The following is a 24,972-nucleotide window of genomic DNA, read 5'->3' on the forward strand; positions in this document are numbered from 1 at the left end:
ACCACTCCAGGTCAGGAGTTCATGCCTGTCAGTCACGGGCGGTGCTGGCCATGAGCGTCCGTCACTGACGTCTTGGAGTGCAATAGAGTCGTCTGGCAATTGTATGGGCTTGAAGGGTTTTCATATGTACAACAGATACATAGATAGACTTCATATATAGAACAGGTGTGAATATAAATATATTAACTAGAATCTAATTGTGAAATTATATATATTCTTATCAATGTTTGTAGATAAGGGATTGTAAAAGAGTACTAGCCTTAGGCCGGGCGTGGTGGCTCACGCCTGTAATCCTAGCACTCTGGGAGGCCGAGGCGGGAGGATCGCTCAAGGTCAAGAGTTGGAAACCAGCCTGAGCTAGAGCAAGACCGCATCTCTACTATAAATAAAAAGAAATTAATTGGACAACTAAAACTATATAGAAAAAAATAGCTGGGCATGGTGACGCATGTCTGTAGTCCCAGCTACTCAGGAGGCTGAGGCAGGAGGATCGCTTGAGCCCAGGAGTTAGAGGTTGCTGTGAGCTAGGCTGACACCATGGCACTCACTCTAGCCCAGGCAACAGAGTAAGACTCTGTCTCAAAAAAAAAAAGAGTTAAACTATTAGGGTTGATCTAAAAAAAAAAAAAAAAAAAAAAAAAAAAAAAAGAGTACTAGCCTTAAAAATTTCTCTCAGCATAGCTCCAGATTATTTCAAGTCCAGGTATTTTACCAAAAAAATAAAATAAAATGGGCCGGGCACGGTGGCTCATGCCTGAAATCCTAGCACTCTGGGAGGCTAACGTGGGCGGATCATTTGAGCTCTGGAGTTCAAGACCAGCCTAAGCAAGAGAGAGACCTGTGTCTCTAAATAATATTTTTAAAAATGGAGTTCAGTGATCTTCCACATCACTGGTTTTATATCTGCCTATCTTTTGTAACTTGTATAATGCACAGGTTTCACTTTACTCAGAGATTATACCCAAATCATACCTTTAAAAGTATTCAAATAGATTTTATACAGGCTTAAATTAAATTTGCAGTTTATGTGGAAACTCATGCATGTGAGATCATTTCAGACGTGAATATGAAATGACGGGCTGAGTCTGGGTCAGAGGAATCTCTCAGCAGTGCAGGTCCTGCGCGGCGTGTTGTCCTTGCCACAGCGCTGATGACCCTAACCCCGGCTGTTTGACTGCTCGTCAGTGACTCCCGCAGACGGCAGTGCAGGCAGGCAGAGGGGGTAACTTTGACTTTAAATCCCGGTGCTTGGCAGCAGGGCTGGTCAGAGAAGCGGCTCCAGGCGGGATCGCTTGCCGAGTGGGCACTTCCAGAGATCCTCTCCGGCTCCCAGCCACCGACAGGCTCCTGTGGGGCTTTCTCTGCCTTGTAGGAGCTTTAGGAATCATTTGGGTTTCTCCTTCTTCCAAGGCTTAGTTAAAAGCGTTAGCCTTAAAGGCCTTTGTTGCTATGAAACAGTTATTTACAGTTTGAAATCTGGGAGCAGATGGTCTTTTTAAATAGACCCCACTTCCTGGACTCTTGCCAGAGAGACCTTGCTGCATTGTCTATCATGACCCGCAGGTCGTCTGATAGGAACATAAATGCCTTCTCCAGCCCTCCTTGGGAGGGTAACCTCACTGGTAGAACAAGGGTACAATTAGGTACTTTGGCAACTGAGGTACAATACACATGGACTCTGAAAGCAAGCATATTAGTTCCATGGAGAGCTCTTACTGCTTCCAAATTATTCATTAGCCCATTAGAACTTGAATGTTATAAATTATGAAATAGTTCTGCCTCTATTAAAAATAAGATCAAACATATCCCTGGGTTTTTTATTGAGTTCCATTATTTCCAGGACACAAACAGTATAATTATATATTGAGTACAAGATAATGTGCTCAGCCTTATAAAGTCAGTGCGGGCTTCGTTGGAATAGAAAACTGACTCTAGCAGTAAATGAGATACAATGTGATATTACGGTGCTTTTATCAAGGGATTTTAAGGAATGTTTTCAGGGTTGGATGAAGACGGAGTGAGAAGGCAAAAATAACAGTAAAAATGTATTGAGAACTAGGATCTAGAAATCAAAACATCAGACAGTGAATAAAGGTTTGGAGATGGGAACGGCTGCCGCTTCCGAAGAGGGACTCTGTTGTGTTTCAGTGAGGGCAGCTGGAGGCCCGGCTGGGGTCTGTCTGTCCCCGAGTGAGTTGCTGGGTGCCTCCCGCATGGTGCAAGAGCACAGAGAGCCTCCTGGGTGGCGGGTAGGCAGAGAGGGCCCCACCCAGCCCTTGCCCGGGCTGCTGCCTCGCAGCCTCATCCTAGTCTGGGAGATGCAAGGTGGCTCTCTCCTGCTGACCTCTGAGTAGTCCAGTCATTTAAAACAGTCTGATGCCTCTACATCCTAGAGTAAGCACATTGGCTTATGTGAATGAAGAATGGTATTTTCTTAGAGTGATGTTAAATCTGCAAAAATCTGAGTGCCAGAATCTCAGAGTTGTGAAGAACCTAGAAGTTCCAACCCACCCCCACCCTGCACCAGGCCAGCACTGGTACCACCCCAGCACCCTCCAGGGCCGTCCAGCTTCTACTGGACCCTTCCTTCTCCTCAGGGCAGCCACTGGGTCCCGGGGAGGCTCGTGAGAAACACTGGCTTGGACTGGCACGGCTCCGCTCCCGGGCTTCTGCACCCACCGCCGCCTCCCTCCCACAGACCAGCTTGCAAGCCCCACGGGGCAGGGACCGGGTGTGCCCTTGCCCCAGGTCTTCCCCGAGCAGAGTGCCTGACCCCTCGCTTACTAAGTAGTTTTTAACACATTGCCAGGTGAGTTGTATTTAACTCAGGCTGGTTTTGCGCCCAGGGCCTCGTGAAGTAAAACCCTGCAGTTGGTTCGTGAAAATCTTAACTTGTTGTTGTCCTTATTGTTACAGTTAATACTGACAATTCTAAAAACATGGATTGCGTTGCCTATAACTTAATGCACAGAAAACAATAAAAAATAACAAATTAGAAGTGTTTTATTTTAATGAAACACCATGGGAAATGTTTTTTTCTAGTGGGGCAGTCAGTGTGTTAAATTCCTCATTGAGTTGGTCTTAGTTCTTTCCCTGGGCTCTTATAAATAAATCCCTCAAACACGTGAGGTTCACCTTCCAGGCCGGCATGCATCCCACGTCTTTTGAACCTTCCTCTGATGTGGCTTCCAGGCCCTGCGACGTCCTGGTCTGTCTTCTCTGCTTGGGGGTCCCTGTTCCTCCAAGTAAAGCACAGGGTGCAGGGCAGGTCCACTCGGCCACAGGGAGAGCCTGGGCGGTTTCTAGCTGAAATCCAGATGCACTTTGAGCACTGCATTTTCCTGTGTAATGGCTGGTGTAACAAGATTTGTTCTTAATGGCCTTCTTCCCAAAGAAGGCAGGAGCCACGTTTAGAAATTCTGTTTTTTCTCTGTTATTGATAAAAATCACAATATCTGCTCCAAACAGTAGGTTTATCCCCTGTTGCTTTTTTGTTTTTCTTTTTTCTCTTGGGAAAAAGAGTGTAAATGCTCTTAGCGTTTCCCCCCAGATCTTAGCTCACCTAAGTCCCTGGCCTGTTTGCTCTCACGGGTTGTTGCTGCCCTCTTACGTATCCTTGGTTACCAGCCCCTCTGACCGCCTCTTGTGGGCCTCCTTGTGGCGGAGGGTCCTGGTGCTCACCCTCTTTCTTGTGTGCTCCCTGTCCTCACTCTCTGGGGAAGGCCTGGATGCCATTTTTCCAAGGCCTCTGTATTCTCTTCCAAGTCACCTTTTCTTTCCTACAACTCTCCCTGGGATCTGCCTTTCTGAGCGTCTCGGAATCCGCCTTCATAAGGAGGCCTGTCTTGCCGGACTGCTTTTCCATCCTACACCGTTGTGAACGCTGACATGGCATATCCACCTCGCCTGTCCCTCTCTGTCCTGTTCCAGGCAGACATTGCTGCTCCAGGTCAAAAGTTGTTCTCTAACCGCACAGGACCAAGAGCTGCCTTTGAGAGCTTCTCTCTGAGCAGAGCCCTGCGCAGTGATGCTCGGCTAATGAAGGTGTAAGCTGACCTGGGGCCAGCCTCTCCTGAGACGCTTACAAATCACATCAAATTACTGCAAGCTCCCGACTGGAAGAGCATCTGCAGAATGGTCCAGGGATCAGTGATCCGTAGCACTGTATCCAGCTCTAGGAGGAGGTTAATCAGCATCATTTCCATTTCACGTGCTTAACACAGAGGGGACTGCCAGCAAGCAGCTCCTGGGATGGGGTCAGCGCTCTAGGCCCTGTGGCGTTGTCTGTGGCTCCCTAGCCAGGCAGAGCTAGACTTGAGAAAACAAAAGATGTGGCCTGTGGTGGATCACATCTGGGGATGTCACGCCAGACAGGCTGGGTTACACCAGGATAATAAACATCCCCCCGATCTCAAGGGCTTAACACAGGGGCAGTTTATTGTTCATATGAAGTCAGCTGACAAGTGCAGGTGACTGATTGTTCAGGGTACCCGTCTTCCAGGCGGCGCCTGGGTTGTTCAGACTGATGGAAGTTTCACCTTCCTGAGGCTGTAGCACCTGGAAGACACGACCTTCCACGCTGCAAGGGAAGAGAGGACTGGCGGGTTGAGAATGGGCATTTGGAAGGCCTTGGAAACCACACACCACAAGTCTGCTCCTGTGTCGCTGGCCAGACCTGGTCATCCTCCTGGTCCTGCAAGTGACAGAAACTGACATTAGCGAGGGTGAATAAGGGCCTCCGAAGTCACCGTTGTACTCTTGCTCACACAGGTACTTTGACGAGCCGTTGGAGCTAAGGGGCAGTTCATTTTCCAGCTGGGATGACAGTTCAGATTCCTACTGGAAAAAAGAAACCAGCAAAGATACTGAAAGGGTTATGAAAACCACAGGCTATTCTGACAGGTATGAACGGCACAACTTTGGGGTTGTAATGGTGAACCCATACGTCTCTAGGAAAAAAAATGACTGATGACATGATGACATGAAAATCTTTTGTAAGACTAATAAATGATTTCGTTCTACTATTTCAGGAATATTCTTTTTATTTTAAATGAGTGATTCCAGGCCGGGCGTGGTGGCTCACGCTTATAATCCTAGCACTCTGGGAGGCCGAGGCAGGTGGATTGCTCAAGGTCAGGAGTTCGAAACTAGCCTGAGCAAGACCCCGTCTCTACTAAAAATAGAAAGAAATTAATTGGCCAACTAAAAATATATATACAAAAAATTAGCCAGGCATGGTGGCGCATGCCTGTAGTCCCAGCTACTCGGGAGGCTGAGGCAGCAGGATTACTTGAGCCCAGGAGATTGAGGTTGCCGTGAGCTAGGCTGATGCCATGGCATTCACTCTAGCCTAGGCAACAAAGTGAGATTCTGTCTCTAAATAAATAAATAAATGAATGAATGAATGAGTGAGTAATTCTAAATTGGAGGTGCACATGAGAATCCCCTGTGGACCTTGTAAGAAATATGTATGTGGAGGCCTCCTCCCTGGATGTTCTGATCCATGGGTCAGGGAAGCTAGTGCAGGAAGCTGTCACTTTCCCCCCATTTTAAGGTATTATATACATAGTAAATTTTGTCTGTTTTAGATTACAATTCTGCAGGGTTTTTTTTTCTTTTTCATGTAGTTCTGCAAGTTTTGATAAGCACATACAGTCATGTAACTACCACCAAAACCAAGATACAGAACAGTTCCATCACGCCCCAAAAGTACCCTTTGCCTGTGGTCCCCTAGGCCACGGCCTAGTGTTCGGCCTGTTAGAAGCTGGTCTGCGCATCACCACCTGAGCTCCATGTGCCCCCCACGGCCTGTGCCCCCCACGGCCCCCCATTCGTGGAAAAATTGTCTTCCATGAAACCGATCCCTGGTGCCAAAAAGGTTGGCGACCACTGCCCTATGCTCTTTGTTGTCACCCCTCCCCTCCCCCAGCCCCTGGTCAGCTCTGGTCTGTTTTCTGGCCTTGCAATTTTGCCTTTCCCAGAATGTCATATAAACCAAGTCACACAGTAGCTGCCTTTCTCTGGCCGCTTTACCTTGTCCTGGTGCATTGATGGGGACTCATGGGGACTCATGGGGACTCAAGCACGCTGTTGCGTTCACTCCTCCCTTGCCGGGTTTGTGTATCTGTTCTGTGTTGAAGGACTGTCTCTAGTTTTTGGTGATTATGAATGAAGGACCATGTAATTTATTGCCCAAATCAGGGAGCTTTTGAGAGTGCAAGGGGACACTATACGAATATGTTGCAAAAACAGGTATAACCTGAGATTGTCCCAGGTAACTGGGATGTGCGGTTCCTCATGTTATATCCAATGTGCTGTAGAGCAGTGTCCTGTGGACATTACACTATATTCAGTATTTATTAGCTGATTCGAAATTTGAAATAACAGACCCATCCTAAACAAGAAATCCTTCAAATGTTGTGTGGTTTGGGTATTTGTTCATTTTTTGTTAGAATTTTCAGACTTTTTAAAGTGGCCTGAAATCCTTTTACAAAATTTACTGCTGTTGGCTTTTATTACCACATGTTCTCAGTTATAAGTGGGAGCAAATTAATGTGTACGCGTGGACACAGAGTGGAATAATAGACATTGGAGACTTGGGGGGCTGAGAGGGTTGGGGAGTGAGGAATGAAAAATTACTTAAGGGGCACAGTGTACACTGTAAGCCCAGACTGCAACCATACACTATATCTATGTAGCAAAACTGTGCCCCCATCTATAAAAGCTGAAAAATTTTTTTAAAAATAAACCAGCACATGTATACACTATAAATGAGAAACACATTTGCCTCACCTCAAATGAGTTTGACCTACGTTGGCTGTCTTTCGCTGTAGGCCTACTGCTCGCCGCAAGCCAGATCTTGAGCCAGTTGAAAGTACAGATGAGGCCCAGAAGAAGTTTGGCAACGTCAAGGCCATTTCATCAGACATGTACTTTGGAAGGCAAGCCCAGGCTGACGTAAGGGTCCGGAGAGTTTGTGTGGGGGCCCCATGGAGCAGGAAGGAAGCGTGGGTGTGGGCATTGCGGGAGGAGGGGGCCCTGCCTGAGACGGGCTCAGGCCGCTGGAGACCCCTGGCCGGAGAGTGCTGGAGCCAGGACTCGACCCCAGGTCTGTCTCATCGATCCCCTACCTGTTGCCTCCTGGGCAGGAGGAGAACTTGGGAGGCAGGGACCGGGTCTTGTCGTTCTCTTACTCCTCTCTCAGTGTTCTGTATAGCCATCATTCAGTGTCTTCTGAGAGATTGCGGGTGATTTTTTGCTACAGATATGACTGTGATTTAATAATTTTTAAGCATAATTAAATGAAGCACATAGATGTTTTCCTTTGAAAAATTTTTTTTTAGCCGAGCAAGAGTGAGACCCCATCTCTACAAAACATAGAAAAATTTGTGGTGGCTTGCGCCTGTGGTCCCAGCTACTCGGGAGGCTGAGGCAGGAGGATCACTTGAGCCCAGGAGTTTGAGGTTGCTGTGAGCTAGGCTGATGCCACGGCACTCTAGCCGGGGCAACAGAGCGAGACTCCATCTCACTTTGCTCAGGCTGGTCTCAAACTCCTGGTTTCAAGCGATCCTCCTGCCTCAGCCTCCTAAAGTGCTAGAATTACAGAGATTAGCCGCTGTGCCCAGCCAGATACCTTTTTGGGGAGTAGATATATTTATTTACAGGTTGTTGCTTTTTCTCAGAAATGTTAATGAGTTAGTTCGTCTTAGTGGAGCCTTGCTAAGCTGTAAGACTCAAGTGGACGTGGAAAGGATCGGGGTCCCCCCTGAGCCCGCAGCGCTAGAGTGCGTGTGCGGAACTCCTGGAGACACATGTTAGCGCCAGGCTCCGCGCACTACACGGAGAATGGTTTCCTAACGTGTGCCGAGGGCATTTCGCAGCAGTAGAACTTTCACCATCATCTCGTGGGTAGAGTTGCCTCTTAGCCATTGTTTCAGAATTGATGAAAGTCAAGTTCAGTAATAAAATCGTGCGGTGGGGCTTGGAAGGGAGCCCGGGAGTGGCCTTTCCTGGCAGCTGCTGGAAGCGGCACGGGAGAGGCGCCGCGCCCCCCCTCGCTCACACTGACCGCTGTTGGCCACGGTGGCGTATGTCGATCTGTCCACCTGTGACCCGCCTCCTGTCCAGCACGCGAGCTTCGTGCTGTCCCCCAGGGCCCGTCCGTGGGGGTGGCATTCAGTAACCGTTGGGGAGAGAGAGCCTCTTTGGTAATTCTTTTTGTAAAATTGCTCATGAGTTTGGGATCCTGACGTTTCCTTTTCCTTGTCTTCTGCAGTACGAAGCGCGGGCCCGGCTGGAGCGGCTCTCGGCGAGCTCCTCCATAAGCTCGGCTGACCTGTTCCACGAGCAGCAGAAGCAGACAGCAGGTGATGGCGGCGCCGAGTGAGGGCCCGTCTACAGCGTGAACACGTTGTCTGGATGGGACTTTTCCCTTTTCCAAGACATTTTAGCAGCCGTTGCTTGATGCTCTTATCTCTGCTGTAAGGCAGGTAGAGCAGAAGTTAGTATTCCAGGCCTCACGTGTCAGGAGACCGAACCATGAAATTTAAGCAATATCCCCAGCGTGACCTGGCGAGTCGTCACAGACGAGTGTTTTCTACCATAGTGTGAGCGTGGCGTCAGGCCCCACGCAGTGTCTTAGCGTAGGAGGTGGGCAGCCCGGGCCCCTTGTGACGCCGTCCACGCCCCAGCTGCAGCGCTGGAGGGCGTTACGGCACTTGTACCCTCAGTCTCCTCCTCTGTAAGGGGGGGTGATGCCTACTGCACAGGTTGCACTGAGGCTCGGGTGACATGCCGTGTGTGAAGTGCCCCTCCCCGTGTCTGGCACCCGCAGGTGCCTCTCAGGACCCTGGCGGGCACCAAGGCTGGGCAGAGGTGACTCCACCAGGCTCCGTCCTCCAGGGAAGGCGGGACACAGCTTTGGAAGTGGACAGGCGGAGAGGAGCTGCCTGCCTCCCGTCCCTCTCTAGGGCTCAGACTCCAGTGCGCTGGTGCCCGCTCATCCCAGGGCTGGCAGGGAGGACGCGGCCTGTGAGCTGAGGCTGGGTCCTCTGAGCGCGGGCCCCTCACTCGCCCTCCGGAACTGCTCCACCCTCTTCTTCCACCTCTGCATCGTCCCTAGAGTCAGGAAGGCCTGTGGGCGTGCCCGCACCCCATGCCAGGCCGCAGGTCTGACGGAGGCCCTGTGGCTGACATCAAAGGGGCAGCGCCCTCCGAGGTCATTTCAGGAATCCACTTGTCAGCAGGAGAACCAAGGGGAGGAAGGACGCAGGAGCCAGGCATTCCGGGCCTGGCGCCCTCTGCACCCCTTGTTTCCAGCCCTAGAGCTGGGTGTGGCTCTAGGAAGGCCACAGGGTGGCCAGCGTGGACAGCCACTGGCCTTACAGCACAGAAAACAACTGTTTTCTGAGCCCAAGGAGAAACAGCCTCAACAGAGGAGGTCTGAGTGGGGCATTGTGTGTTGCGGTTTGGGATGTCAGAGCCCGCCGTGGCTGTGGCGTGCGCTGCCAGGTTGCTGCGCTGCAGTGGGGGGGAGCGTTCTAGCTGGTGGCACCTCGTGAGCCAGGGCTGTGTACCAGCAGAGCAGCTGGCAGAGTGAACAGCAGGGGGGCAGAGGGGCAGGTGGCCCTTCAAGGAGCCAGGGACCAAGGCCAGCGTGGGCAAGCCCAAGCATGTCTGCGGCCAGTGGAGGTGGGGCTGCAGGGACATGGGACAGGGACAGCCAGGGACATGGGCCCTGTGAGCCACTCTGTGGGCAGGCGCACACCCTGTGCCTTCTCCCCACACCCCCAACCTCGAGCAGAGGGACCTGTTCCCCTTGGTCAGCGTGTGCCGACTGGGCTTTCCCTGCGTCTTGGTGGGGACAGTGAAGCTCACTGGCTTGTGTTCTCATCTCTAAATTTTCCGCACCCTGGCCTTTCGTCAGGACATCTGTCTTTTGTGGCCGCCCCATACACAGAGGTGCTCTGGCCGCCTTTGGAGGGACGGGCACTCCCAGCCCCGCCGTCCCCAGGGGTCAGTGCTGGGCCACCTCGTGGAGCCCTGGCACAGCTGGCAGGTCAGACCAGAGATCTGTGTTGTAGAAAATCCACCGCTCGGGGCATGCTTTTGTAATTCAAGTCGCTGGGAGTTTAACTCTGAAACATTTGTTTAAAACAAACAAAAGGCTGGGGCTCAGATGAGAGCAGCCTTTCCGCTGTGGAGGGAGCTGTGGCCAGCCTGTTTACCGGCCTCTCCCCGTGGAGGCAACAGTGGAAACAAGGGCTGTTAAGTGTTTGCACCGTGTGAGGGTCCCAGACAAACCTGGTCAGTGCGGCGTGAGGCCACCAGAGACCTCGTCCCCGACCCCTGCTGGCCGGCCAGTGGTTGCCTGGCGGGGCTCGTCCTCCCTCCCCACCTCCGCCCCAGACCCTGCGGGTTCAGAGGCGCTGTGCTCTTGCTGCGTCTTCCGTGGGGGCGGGCGTCACAAAAGATGCTTTCATAACCGCCGTGAATGGGAGCACACCAAACAATTGTTATCAAATATTTACTTTTCACTTAGAGTGCGTTTCAGCAAAGAGCAAAAGCTGGTCTTAAGACACTGTTCTGAACCCACTCTGTGTTCCTTGTCTGTGAATGTCCCCCTGTGTGGGAATGTGAGTGTCATTAAGTAGGTCACAGTAGACCTTTATAATTCTTTGAAGGGGAAGAAATACAAAAGGAAGTTCCCATTTGAAGTGCCTGCTGGTGAGGTGAGATGCTTTCTGGGATGTGGTCCAGCCCAGGGCACCTCGCTCCCCTTCAGAGTCGCTGAAGGGCCGGGTGGGACGCTTGTCAGTGCCCACAGCCGGCCTGGCCCAGCGGCAGCCCCTGTGGTCACTCCAGGGAGCAGGGTTGGCGGGGGCGTGCGACTGCCGTCACCTGGGCACTGGCTCGAGCGGGTGGGGAGGGGCACTCAGGCACCAGGTGACAGCAGAGGTAGCTTTGTGAGAGCCACATCACAGCAAAAGCAGCTTGAAACCCGCCGCCCCTGTCCGTGCATCTCCTCCCAGTCCGCCCGGGAGAGCCAGAGGCGCTGCAGACCCTTCCTTCCTTCCTGGACAGGCTGCGGTCTGTTCCCATTTGTGCCTCGGCGGGGCTCCAGGCTCTGGAAACACCGTGCTCGTCTGCAGCCGGGCGATTGGTTTGGCTGCTACACCTGTCGCAGAAGTAGCCGATAGACAGCTCTATTTGTTGCTGAACTTGTTATTCTCATAATCTCGGAAATACTTTTTCTCTTGACTTGTCTCCATTTCAGAGAAATTGGAAAAGGTATCCATTAAAATTCATATTTTAAGAGCCTGGGAGTCCTCCTGGACTGCCCCCCCCCGTCCCTCCCCGCCAGCACACCACAGGCCCCCCCCCACCAGCACACCACAGCCCCCCACCCCGCCAGCACGCCACAGGCCCCCCACCCCCACCCCCATCCCGCGCCAGACGCCACAGGCCTCTGTGGCGCTCCCAGGCGTCAGTGAGTCCTCACACCTGCCTGCACCATGGCCACAGCCCCCTGGTTGGTCCTCCTGCTCCGTCCTGCCTGCCCCCCACTCTCCTCACTCCTCCAGGGGGTCTTCCAGAGCGCAGTCCAGGCCCCACCCTCGGGCTGGAGTGGGCCCCCCCAGCACCCACCTTCAGGGCCATCTTGCTGTCCGTTGGCCTTTCCAGCCCCGTTTATTGTGGTTTACTGTGTGTGGCTGGCTCTAGCTTGGTGGCATGAGCTTGTGGCACCCTGGGCACACTGGGCTTTCTTGGGCCTCAGAGCCTGGAAAGTTCCTCACCATCTATCCCAGGTACTCAAACTATGGCCCAAGGGCCACATACAGGCCGCCTAGCACATTTATCCAGCCCTCCGGGTGTTTTTGCCACCACTGCCTGTCCTGCTTTGCAGCCAACTCGTCCCGGGCCCACAGTACGCACTTTCCAACCGTCTGAGGGATAGTGAACTGGCCCCCTGTTTAAAAAGTTTGAAGACCCCTGATCTATCCAGACAGCTCCAGCACTGCACCTGAGGCCGGCTGGGTCCTTGGTGCCAGCCTTCTGCCTCACCCTGGCAGTGAGGCCACCAACGACTGTCTCCCCCAGCTGGACTGGGAGTTCTCTGGGTGTGGGACCTGTCCCCTCTTCATTTCTATACCCTTGGCACCTGACAGTCTGGTGGGGGAGCCCCCGGCAAGTGTTTGGTGAATGCAGGGAGGGGTGGTGACGGATGAACCAAGGATGTCGCTGAGCGGGGGCCTGCCTACCAGCCAGCGCAGGCTGGTCTGGTGGCCAGGGCCAGGCTACAGTGGTGACGTGTTCTGCTTCCCGCACAAGCTTCAAGAGCTGGTGTGCATGTTACCATGTTTCCTCCCTGTGTGGTTGCCAAGGAAGCTCTCATTAAGAGGTGGCCCCATGGGCCTGGATCCCAAGTGACTGTGACAAGCAGAACCCCTGCCGACTCGCACTGGGCACAGCAAACTTCAGTTGCAGTTTTTGTTAGTGCAGGGTCCCCTGTCCTGTCCTGACGGCTACAGAGCCTTCCCCCCAGCCGCCTGCCACTGTGGGGCTCGGCTTCCCCTCTGTCCCAGAGAGAGGAGCCCCCATCTTCCTGGACACTCAAGCCAGAACCCTGGGAACCATCCGTAATCTCTCCCAGCGCCCCCCAGCCACCGGGTCAGTGCACCCCGTGACAGGTGCGTCCTCAGGACACGCAGACCTGTCCACTCCTGACCCACTGCCACCTGCACCCACTGAGGCTCAGCTACTCCCCCGCCTGCCTGGACCCCTGCAGCTGCCTCTCAGCTGCCCACCTGTTTGTTCTCTGTCCCTTCCAGACGACACAGGTCGTACGTGAGTGATGTTATCAGTTGTCTGTTTTCCCCAGCAGGTGGCGGGCCACGGAAAAACAGATCTGTGGCCGTGCCAGTACCTGCCACACTGCGGGTGTTACAGGACCAGATCATCGGGACAGGGGAACCGGCTAGTCTGTTGGCCATCAACCCTTTTCCTGAGCAGGTGGCTGGAGGTGTCATTTCCCAGAGCCATAGTATAACCTGAGTGCACTTGGGCTGTCTTTCATGGCTGCCACCTGCCCCCTGCCACCTGCCTGGGCAGCCCTCAGGAGAGACAGCACCCAGGGCCTGTGAACGGTGCTGGGCTTCTGCTGTCATTGGCAAATGCCTGTGAGATTCTGAACAGTCAGCTGGAGGTCCCCACCAGGGGACCAGGGGAGGAGGGGGCCCCACGGCTGTGGTGGCCTGGGCATAGCGCTGTGAGTGATACTCTGTCGCTTCCAGGAGAGATCAGTGCTGAAGGTTAACCCGCCAGTTCTGCTTTGTTCTTAGAAAGAGACCTGGCCAGGGGTTTCTGTTTCATAAGGGGTAGGTGGTGTCATGTGTGGGGCCCGGGGCAGAGCTGGGCTTGGCTACCCCCGAGGGCCTCCAGGGTTTGCGTTCAGCTCACAGTCACTGAGCCCTTCTCGCACCTCACGACAGCTGTGCGACAGAAGTTTATCGTGAACCTGTGGTTATGTGTGATGACACTGACAAGCCTTACCTGCGTTGGTGGCAATAACAGCGATGTTTATGTCAGGGCAACCTAAATGTAAGCAAGAGAAACCCAGCTAACGCTAGCCTGAGTAAAGAAAGCGGAAGTGTGGACTTCGGTGCTTAGGAAGTCTGGCTACCAAGTCACAGTCAGACAGCATCAAAGGGACAGACACGCCCATTTGGCTCAGCTCCCTGGATGAGCCTCATCCGATTGTACAAGCTTCCTCTGTCCGAGTGAGTGGGAGGGGGACAGCTATAGTCAAAGACAGCTGCAGGTTCGCTTTGTCCCTGCCAGCAACCCCAGAGCTAGCATATGACTCCTCTCCTTTGAGTATACATGAATCCCAGGGCAGGCTCTGGTTGGTCAGGCCTGGATCATGTGCCCACCCCTATGGAAGGGGAGGGGAGAGGTGGTCCCCAGAGGAAGTGAGGAGTGCTTTAACTGAACGGAGGAGGGAGCAATGCTGAGCAGACCAAATCCATCAATATCTGCCCACCTGCCACAGGGGAGTCCTTATCTGCCAGGACCGTGCAAAGCACCTTGAGGGAACAGGCCCAGAGAGGGCAAGGAAGTTCTTCAGAGGCAGTGCCAGGGTTTGAACCCGCAGTGGTGTTAAGAGCCCTGTGCTATCTCCCATGGGGTCTTGCAGCTAGTCTGGGGTTGGGCTGGCACGTCAACGCCAGTACTGACCCCACTGAGGGCCTTCTCCCTCAACCACAGCTGCTGCTTGTGGGGAAGCAGGAGGGGTGGGATCTGGGTTCCCTGAAGCCATCGAGTGCCCCGGCAGTGACGCAGCGTCTGCTCTGTGTGCAGGGAACTACAGCCTCTCCAGCGTGCTGCCCAACGCCCCCGACATGGCGCAGTTCAAGCAGGGCGTGAGGTCCGTTGCTGGAAAACTCTCTGTCTTTGCTAACGGAGTCATGACTTCAATTCAGGTCAGTGAAACGGGGATGGCGCTCTCTGAGTGTGGCGGTTCATCATTTTGAAAATGAGATTTAATTTAGCCCATTCTTCCATTGCTGGACAATTAGATTGTCTGTTATTTGATTTATGTGTTTACTACAGTATAACCCAGGACATTATGAAAATCAGAAATTACGATTTTATATTTGTTTAAAATTTTCTAATTTATGACTCTAGGGGAATTATTAGAGGCATTGTCATGATCATTATCCAGCTTTTTTCTAAATTGGAACACAGAAATATTAAGAAGAAAATTTAACTTATCCATAATCCCACTTTATAGGGATAATTTCTGTTAATATTTTGCTGTATTTTTAGTTGTTGATTTCTAAGCATATTAAAAAAAAAAAAATAGGCCAGGCCTGGTGGCTCACGCCTGTAATCCTAGCACTCTGGGAGGCCGAGGCAGGCGGATTGCTCGAGGTCAGGAGTTGGAAACCAGCCTGAGCAAGAGTGAGACCGCGTCTCTACTATAAAAAGAATTGGTCTACTAATATATGTAGAAAAAATTAGCCGAGCATGGTGGTGCATACCTGTAGTCCCAGCTACTTGGGAGGCTGAGGCAGAAGGATCACTTGAGCCCAGGAGTTTGAGGTTGCTGTGAGCTAGGCTGATGCCACGGCACTCACTCTAGCCTGGGCAACAAAGTGAGACTGTGTCTCAAAAAAAAAAAAAAGAAAAAAAAAGAAAAGAAAAAATAGTTTTGTGAGTTTTCTTGAGACAGAGTCTCACTCTGTCATCTGGGCTGGAGTTGGAGTGCCGTGGCATCATCACACCTCACTGCAGCTTCAAACTCCTGGGCTTAGTGATCCTCCTGCCTCAGTCTCCCGAGTAGCTGAGACTACAAGCACGTGTCACCATGCCTGGCCAATTTTTCTATTTTTTGTAAAGATGGGGTGACACTCTTGCTCAGGCTGGTCTTGAACTTCTGACCTCAAGTGATCCTCCTGCCTTGGCCTCCCAGAGTGCTGGCATTACGGGTGTGAACCACCACGCCCAGCCAAAAATTAGATTTCTAAGCATATCTTTCTATATCTCACTTCTTTCTTTTCTTTCTTTCTTTCTTTCTTTCTTTTTCTTTCTTTCTTTCTTTCTTTCTTTCTTTCTTTCTTTCTTTCTTTCTTTCTTTCTTTCTTTCTGTCTCTCTCTCTCTCTCTCTCTCCCTCCCTCCCTCCCTCCCTCCCTCCCTCCCTCCCTTCCTTCCTTTCTTTCTTTTCTTTTCTTTCTACAAAAGCCTCACTCTGTTGCCTGTGCTAGAGTGCTGTGGCATCAGCCTCGCTCACAGCAACCTCAATCTCCTGGACTCAGGTGATCCTCCTGCCTCAGCCTCCTGAGTAGCTGGGACTACAGGCATGCGCCACCATGCCCAGCTACTTTCTTGTATATATGTTTAGTTGTCCAGCTAATTTCTTTCTACTTTTAGTAGAGGTGGGGTCTCACTCTTGCTCAGGCTGGTCCCAAACTCCTGAACTCAAACAATCCACCCCCTCGGCGTCCCAGAGTGCTATGATTACAGTCATGAGCCACTGAGCCCAGCCTGTATCTATCATCTTAAAATTAAAAAGCGATTATATTGTATATGTGGTTTTATATCACACTTTTCTCCATAATGTTATGTTATGAGCATTTTCATATAATTAAAAATTCTTCTGAAACATTATGTTGAGTTAAAATATGTATAATTTACCTATCTACTCCCCAAGTTGGTCATTTAGGTTGTTTTTCAGTCTTTTGAATAAGGGACGATGGGGCCTTTTTGTTAGGACAAGAGGCCTGTTCGCCATTGTGGTGACTGAATCTTGCTCTCACTCTGTAAACCTATCTTGTCCTTCCTCAATAAATGTCATTTCACACTTGCAAAAAAAAAAAAAAAAGAGGGAAAAAAAGGAAGATGGGACATACTTGTACGTACAAAAGGCTTGTTTCTTGCACCTTCCTGTCCACGTGGAGCCGTTTGCGCAGGCTTCTGCTCCTAGTGTGAGCAGAAGCCTGCTCCTACAAGTACTACGAGCAGTGAGCACTGCTCCTAGTGTGAGCCGTGGCTGGGGGCGGGGGGCTCCGTTCGTGGCTGTGGGTTGGGAGCGTGGGGAGCGCCCCTCAGCCCCAGACACACGCTGCTCCTTCGTGTCCCTTGGGTCAGCTGAGCCCACGTCCATCCTTCCAGGTAGAAACATCCCTGCTTTATAGATGATCATCTTCATTTTATAGGTTACTCCCTTTTTATTAATATAGCCCCATTTTACAGGTGAAGAAATGGAGGCACAGAGAGGTTAACAGTCGCCTCTGCAAGGTCACCAACTGAGCCACAGTTTTAGTTTCTAGCTCCTTTGTTCCTCTGTCCTCCCGTCACACTGGCTTCCCAGAGGGTTCAGCACGTGGGCCTGGGCCTGCCCGGCCGCGCTGCACACCGGGGGCTCTGCGCCCCGCGCAAGCCGGGGGCCGTGGCCTCCTCGGCAGAGGCAAGACGTGAACCCCAAGCGGTTCCCAAACCCCGTGCGAGGTCCTCAGCCTTGGGACGCCGTGGCAGTGCCCACTGCCGCCACTCGCGTCCTCAGGATGTCCGAAGCCAGACACGGGTGCTCCCTGCTGGTTCGGCGTCAGCCTCGGCGACGCTGCGCACTCAGTGTGGGCACCAGGGGTCGATGCCGAGTGCTGATGAGCTTTCGTTCCGCTCTCGCTTTAGGATCGCTATGGTTCTTAATACTGGTGTCGTGATGCGTGTTTCCTGGAGAAATTCCTCCTCCTTAAATGAAGCAGCGACCACATCACCGGCTGCGATGAAGACCAGACAGTTTTACAGATTGTTTTGCTACTTTTTCACATGATTTATGTACATTTCTGATTTTTAATATTTCTTTGGAGAAATTCTTATTTTTGATGTAGTAGAAGCTTTGTTGTAATTTCCATTTTGCGTTACTCCCTTCGGGCGCCCGGCTTTGGCACAGCCGTGCGGGTCTGCTTTATGTTCCTGCAATCGATAGTTCCAGCAGCTGGGCCTGGAGGCCCCGGCTCCTCTCCCCTCTCCGGGGACTGAGAGGCTCCGTGTCGGGGAGGAGTGGTCTCCAGGTGACACATGGGCCACCGGCTCATCTGGCGCTAGATGGGCCTGCAGAAACGACAGTGACCACACACGTCATTAGAAAGCGAGCAAAGAATAACAGGAAAAGACCAAACGCGACTGGTGTCTGACTTGACAGATGGCTTCATTTCTGTTTCTGCATATTAAGGTGATTTCAAAATAATGTTTAAAGTCATTTGTCCCTTTGTAAATTGTTCATTTTGTATGATCTATAAATTTAAAAATATTTTTTAGTGAGTGCTTTTAATAAACCTAAGCTTCCACATTGCCAAGGGAATTAATTTTATCTTTTGATAAGGTGGAGCTGTTTGAATTTATGAGAAATGTAAGATGAGAATTCCCTAAGTGTGTTTATAAATCAATATAGTGTACAGAATTAAAATTGAGTAAGGTAAGAAATAAAGCTATAGAAAATAGTTAAGTGTATGGGAGAATAGTAATTATAATTGGGTAGTTTTGTTAATATTTTTTATCTTAATCTTGGTTTGCAAAAAATTACAGAATGTGTATACATGAATAAAGAAAAATAATTTGGCTGTGTTTTAGACAGCGTTAGAATATATTGTTCAGCACAGTAAAATATATTTGAAATTTGATGAACCAAAAATGTGGTTTCAAATGAATATTTTGTGAATCTTTCTTAAGAGCTCAAATTTGTAGACTTCTAAATATAATAAACAATTGCAGCAGATTGTGTTGCCTACATTTTTTCAGAAAAGCTTTTGTCCTGAGTCATGGTAAATCAGGGTTCACGGTGTAACACCGCCACACATCTGAATTATTTAATTACAGATGGATCAGTCTTTGCTGTGTGCTTGGGCCTGAAGTGCAGTCGCCACGAGCGGGGTGTTGCTGGAGCAGAGGCAGAGCGGTGCCCTTGCAGGAGGAGAGCCTGGGTCAGTCTCCCGGGAGGAGGGCCGCGAGCAAAGGGTGCTGCAGGCTGGGCAGCTGCAACAGCAGGGATTGATTTTCCCAGTTTTAGAGGCCGGAAGTCCAAGAGGAAGGTGCGTCAGAGCGGGTTTCTGGTGAGGCCTCCTCTTGCAGGCGGTGCCTGTGCACACGATGGGGACAGAGGGGTCCCCGGTGTCGCTCCCTCTTACGGGGCAGGGCAGGGCCTCGCCCTCACGCCTCAGCTACCTCAGTCGCCTCCGCAAAGGCCTTATTGGCAAATGCAGCCCTGTGGGGGTTAGGGCTTCAACATGTGACCGTGGGGCGGGAGCGGGTGGGGCGGCGCTGGGACACAGTTGCATCCGTAGCACCGGGTAGCCCAGCTCCAGGCTGGGCCGGACTCGCCTGTTGCCCGTGTTCTCATTCCGTCTCCCGGAACCCTCAGGCAAGTATCAACAATGTTCCCATCTCACAGAGGGCGAATGAGACTGCCGGGGTCGCGGAATTCCTCTCGCTGGGTGTGCTCGCCCCCCACCGAGCCTGCTCGTGGAGGGGCCGCGCAGCCCTGCCGCCCCAGCCCTGCAGCGACACCGTTCCGAGCTTCTCCCCATGTCTTTGGGGCCCGGCATTGGCAGGCGTTTCAGAGGACACGGGCCAGGTGCTGGGCTGCGCAGGTGGCTCCTTCCGCTGCGGGGCAGGGTGGCAGGTCCCCGCAGGTGTGAGTGTGTGCGTGTACGTGTGTGTCCTCATGTATGTGTGTGTGCGTGTGCATGTGTGTGTGTGTGTGTGTGTGTGTGTGTGTGTGTGTGTGTGATAGAGAGAGAGAGAGGGAGAGAATTTGTGTTCTTGGTCCGTTTATCCTTTGGCCTTGTTTTATTTTATTATGTGATAAATTTTTTCATGATTGCCTCATATTATTAAAGATGTAATTAATTCTCGTATCAAACTACATTTTGGCCTATTGATTAAAGAAGAAAATGGTGACACGACAATCCAAGGACCTGGTGGAAACGGCCTTATTAAAAGGATTTGTGGACCGGGTGCAGTGGCTCACGCCTGTAATCCTAGCTCTCTGGGAGGCCGAGGCGGGCAGATTGCTCCAGGTCAGGAGTTCTAGACCAGCCTGAGCAAGAGTAAGACCCCGTCTCTACTATATATAGAAAGAAATTAATTGGTCAACTAATATACATAGAAAAAATTAGCCGGGCATGGTGGCGCATGCCTGTAGTCCCAGCTACTCGGGAGGCTGAGGCAGGAGGATCGCCTGAGCCCAGGAGTTTGAGGTTGCTGTGAGCTAGGCTGATGCCGCAGCACTCACTCTAGCCTGGGCAACAAAGTGAGACACTGTCTCAAAAATAAAAAAATAAAAGAACTTGTTCTGTAAAATTTGGATTCAATCAAAGGGCCGCACTCGAGGATCCAGAGGCCACGTGTGGCCCCCAGGCCGAGGGTCCCCACCCACGGGTGGTGCTTATCGTGCGTTTGTTCCTGAGCATGAAGCCAGGGCTGGTGGCTCGGACCTCTGTGCCTAGAGGAATTGGGCGAGGGGTCGGGGTTGATTCACAGCCTTTCCCAGAACAAATTCTCCTAAAATCGCCTTAAAGTGCTGCTGGGAATGTAGCTACCGGTTCATAAGTGCCACTGGAGATGCGGCCGCTGCCTCTGGGCTTCCCTGTGCGTGGGACCCGCAGAGATCAAAGGAGCTCTGGGAGGGAGAGAGGAGCCCGAGACTCTGACAACCCCAGAGGCCAGGGCTTCCCGCCCCAGAGAAACTGAGGCCCCTCAACTGCCCCGTCCCCAGGACCCTGCGCCACAGTCCCCAGTCCCGGCTCCAAGGCCTGGGACAGCCGCAGACCGGACACGCCGAGCACCGGCTCCCCTACCCTCGTCCTCCCGCCCCGGCATTCACCCAGGGTCGGCCGCGGCTCTCAGGCCACCACATGCCACCGTGCCGGAGCTGGTGCCTCCTTGCTGGCCCCGCCCTGTCCTCTCACTGTGGCCAGAGGGCCAGGGCCCATCGCTTCCAGAACGCTGCAGGGCCCTGTTCATAGCACACACTGAGGTCCCGCCCCCTCCCTGGCCACACTGGCCTCCCAGGCGTTCTCGAAGGTGCCAGGGCTCCCACCTCGGTTCACGCAGTGGCCCTGGTCTCCGGGTGAAGCCGCAGCCCTCTAGGCACTTCCGCCCACCCTGCCTGTGCCCCTCCTGCCACTCAGCTCCTCGCTGTCCTGTTCACTGCCCGTTGCTCTCCTTGCCCGGAACACAAGTGCCCTGTGACAGGCCTGCTCACCAGTGCTGCCAGGAAGTGTGCCTGGCACACACGGGTCCTCAGCGAATGTTTCCAGCGGAGGAGTGTCATCCTCCCAGCCAGCGGGAGGGTGACGTGCAGGGGTGGCAGTGAAGTAGATAGACTAAAGATGGCTGCTGTAGATCTGAAATGGAGTCAGTCTTGCTCTAACTATTAGTAAAAGGTCCCGACCGTGTAAAAAGTTCCCAGAGGAAGTTCCCAGAGGAGGGAAGAGGGAGTCGAGGAGGCCTGTACTCAAAAAGAATAGAGAGGTCCTGTTCCAGGAAAGTCCCTTGTCCCTTAGTGTACCTTTCCATTGTCCGCTTAACTAACGGCTAACCGCAAAGTTCTGCTTCTGTGATTTTCTGTGATTGCTTGCTTGCATAGCTGACAGGCCCCCAGGGTATAAAAAAAACCGCAAAAGCTTTGTTCGGGGCTGCTTCTCCCTCCTTGGATATAGTGGTGACAGCCCCTGCGCAGGTAAAAGTAAACTAATTTGGCTGGTTGGATTCTGGTGTCCGAGTCCCCTTGATCTGCTGGTTGACAACAGCAGAAGACTCAGGCCAGAGGATGGGCCGGCAGGACGCTGGGGCCGAGCCCGCCCGGAGCTGCACACTGTTACCCCTCACTCCTGTTCCAGGCGCTTTTGTCAGCCCTGTGCTCATTTGGGCCCCTTCTCTGTCCCTGCCCTGCCCTGACATGCATGGACAGCCAGTGCCATAAAAGGCAAGGGCATCCTCGTGGAGGGTGGTGTCAGGGGCAGGACGAGGCTCAAGCACTCCGGCTTTGGGGACTGGGTGGCTGTGACCTGCCAGGGTCAGACTGCTGTGTGTCAGGCTGCTGTGGGAGGGAGTTGCCTCCCCGTGGTCCCTCAGAGTCATTGTTTGCACTGTGTCCTGCGATCAGTTTACACAGGCCACGTGCATTCTCCTTCCACCCGGCGTCTCCCTCTGTTTGTAGTTCTTATCATTCTGCCCAGGCCCCTCGTCTTGCCTGAAACAAAAGCACAGTGGCAATAATGCCATACATGGGCCCAGAGGGACAGGCAGTCGGACGTCAGGGTCCCTCCCTGTGGCTACTTCTGCTAGTCCCACTGTGGCCTGGGGTCGTGCAGGGGTGCGGGGCAGCAGGGGTGGTGCTGCCCACCAGGCTGGGAACCCCACCTGTGCCCTGGGACCTGGCGTCGACTCCCCAGGCCCTGGGCACCCTGCCTGCCCCGCACCAGGCATGACCTTGCTACCCCCAGCCTCCGGTCGCTCTCCCCCACCCCGTGGGTGACCTTCCTCCTCCTCCTGTGGTCAGACGCGCCCTCGGCTACATGGCTCGGCCCTGCTGGGGAGGCTTCCGTTTGTAGGGACACCGGGGCTCAGTGTGAATCAGGCATCACTTCTCTGATGTCCTGTGGGGACACCAGGCAGCCCCAGCAGCTCAGCACGGCTGCCCCTCCCTCCCCTCTCCTCGCCCCACGCTGGTTCCTCACAGGACGTGGCCTTGGTGAGAGGCAGCCCCGCCTGGCCCCTGCCCACCCAGCCCCTGCCCGCCCCCACCAAGCTGCTGGGGTCACCCTACTGCTGCCCTTCACTGCCACATGCAGACAGCCAGGGGGCCTGCAGCTCCCCAACCCCCCCAGTCCCTAGCCCCGTGGCCTCCACCCACTGCTCCTCAGATGATGTCCTGAGCTCCTCAGCGTCCAGAGTGGCCCGGGGCCCCGAGGGTCTCCTGCCCACTCGGGGACCCCCTGTCCCTTTTTCCTTCATGGCCCCGGGGTGCCAGGCCATGCGGCTCGGGGCCTCTGCCGGGAGGAGCCTGGGTGGTGAGCAGGTTCCGCAGGGGACAGGCACTGGGCCGTGCAGGGCGGCGGCACCCACGCCGGGCTGCAGGAGAGCGGGAGGGTCACTGGAAACACAGGGTTTGCCGTCACAGCCCACAAGTGGCGGCACAGGAGGGGGCTGGTGAGAAGGGCCTGCCATTGTGCAGGGAAGACAGGTGATGGTGACCTTGAGCAGGGCTGGTGGGCAGGTGGGAGGTGCGGCTGAGTCTGGACACCGAGCCAGCGGGACCTCATTGGACAGGCGCATGAGAGGAGTCGGGGCGACCCCAGGCTCAGGACGGGGCAGACAGAGGCGAGCGGGGCGGGGCTGGGAAGGAGCCGGGAGTCTGGCCGAGGGTGCGTCAGCCCGCGAGGCCGTTAAGTTCCAAGGGGGTCTGCGAGTCGCGAGCTCAGGCGGCGGCAGGGCTGGAGGCCCCACGTGGGCGCCGTCAGGGCGGACATGGCTTTCTAGAGCTGGGGGCCCACCCGGCGCCGGGTGTGGACGACAAAGGCCGGCGCCACAGAATCCACCCGTTTAGAGGCCAGGAGACTCGGAGGACACAGCAAGGGAGACAGGGGACGAGCCGAGGGGGGAGTCCAGACACGGAGAAGGCCCGGGCTGCGTGAGGAAGGCTTCGGATGTTCTGGGACAGTAAATGATATTTAAATAAAGTCTAAACCCATCTCCCCATGAGGTCCAGCGAAAGTGAAAGCAGTGCTGCCGTTTGATGAGCTCTCACTAAGTGTCAGTTAAGGTCTGTGTCAGTCGCTGGTAACAGAAAGCCCAAAACAGTGTCTCCACGCGCAGAAGGGTTTGTTGTTTCTTCTTCCACATCAAAGCACCTCAAGGTGGGCAGTCTGGAGTTGATGGGGTGGCACTGCAGTGACATCAGGGACCGGGCCCCGCTAGCAATCATTTCTCTGCCAACCTCATGGCATGACCTTCACCCACATGCTCTCCAGGCAGGGAGCCCCTGGGGGCTGGAGCCAGGGTCAGACAGTGGCAGGTGCCAGAGAGGAGGGGTGAGTGGAGGGGGAGGCCTAGGAGGTAGGAGGAAGCCGAGGGAAGCTGCTGGGGACAGGAAAGTCCCCACCTCCTTGCACAGTAGATGATAAGAGCAGCACATATGACACATACTCATGTGTACTCATTGAGCTTTCATTCATTCATTCATTCATTCGTTTATTATTTTTTGAGCCAGGGTCTTGCTCTGTCACCCAGGCTGGAGTGCAGCCGCTGCTCTGAGAGTCCCTGGCCATCTGTCTCGGGGTCCTCTGGGCCGTTTGCATTGACAGAGGAAAGAGCCACAAGCCCACTTGTGACTAAATTTTGCAGACGTGCACAGTGAGGTTGATCCTCAGTGAGGACCCCCCAGCCCTGAGCAGCTCACGCTCAACCCGGGCGCTGGCAGTGACTGCGACAAACACGGCCCCCGGGGCTGAGGGGCCGTCCCTGCCAGCTCACCCAAGCCGGTGCATTTGCATATCATTTGCCTCTTACAGCATGCATGTGTTGAATTTGCAATTTTTTTTGTTATTATGGTATTGCATTTTCTCCCCCAAAACTCAGAGCTGGAATACATGTCTCAAAGTGACTCACAGGGCCAGAAAGGAGCCACGTGGCCCCAGCAACTTGGGAGAGGTTGTAAATACAACGCCAGGGCCGGGAAAATACAAATGCCCAGAGCCAGCCACAGGCGCCAGGCAGGGGCAGCAGGGACCACAGTGACCTCGGAGCAGGGTCGACCTGGACTGTTGGAGCCCCCAGCCCAGGCCTGGAGCAGTGACTACTAGGCCACCTTGCCGGTTAGTGCAGGAAGGGCCAGGAGCTTGTTTTCAAAGACCAAACCTTGGCTCCTCCGGGTAAATCCATAGGGTGTTTTGTTTTTTTCTAGAACAAACAAAAAATAATTCTTGCCAGTACGAAACCAATTAATTTTGACACTACAGGAAGAGAAGATAGTGACGGTATTCAGTGCTCTCTTCTCTACAGGAAAAGAGAAACCGGCCACGCTGTTGCTGAGAAGGCAGGAAACCTGTTCGTCGTGGACTGAATGGGACCCCCCAAGTCCCCATGCTGAAATCCCAACTCCCAGCACCTTGGCAGGTGACTGTATTTGGGGGCAGGATAAAGAGCTAATTATAATAAGTTAAAACATGGCCATAGGGGTGGGCCCTAATCCAATAGGATGTGTGTCCTTGTAAGATATTAGGACACGGACACACACAGAGGGACGACCCTGTGAGGACACAAGGAGGAGAAGGCGGGATCTCCGAGCCAAGGAGAGAGGGCTCCGAAGAAACCAGCCCTGCGACACCTTGATCTCGGACTGCCAGGCTCCAGAATTGTGAGAAAATACCTTCCTGCTGTCCAAGCCGGCCTGCCTGCGGCATGCTGTT

The 24,972-nt window shown here is 53.4% G+C and overlaps 1 protein-coding gene across 1 annotated transcript in view; it reads left to right on the forward strand.

The window, feature by feature from the left end:
• Nucleotides 1-18,279, forward strand: part of ARFGAP3 (ARF GTPase activating protein 3) — a 55,908-nt gene extending 37,629 nt beyond the window's left edge. The window contains exons 12-16 of the mRNA XM_012741721.2: nucleotides 4,771-4,902; nucleotides 6,834-6,957; nucleotides 8,276-8,366; nucleotides 14,359-14,480; nucleotides 17,192-18,279. Of these exons, the coding sequence (XP_012597175.2) occupies nucleotides 4,771-4,902; nucleotides 6,834-6,957; nucleotides 8,276-8,366; nucleotides 14,359-14,480; nucleotides 17,192-17,209 (487 nt within the window). The 3' untranslated portion in view covers nucleotides 17,210-18,279. The remainder of the gene's footprint in view (nucleotides 1-4,770; nucleotides 4,903-6,833; nucleotides 6,958-8,275; nucleotides 8,367-14,358; nucleotides 14,481-17,191) is intronic.
• Nucleotides 18,280-24,972: the final 6,693 nt, after the last annotated feature.

Source organism: Microcebus murinus, chromosome 10 (genome assembly GCF_040939455.1).
Source record: "Microcebus murinus isolate Inina chromosome 10, M.murinus_Inina_mat1.0, whole genome shotgun sequence".
Lineage (NCBI taxonomy): Eukaryota > Metazoa > Chordata > Mammalia > Primates > Cheirogaleidae > Microcebus > Microcebus murinus.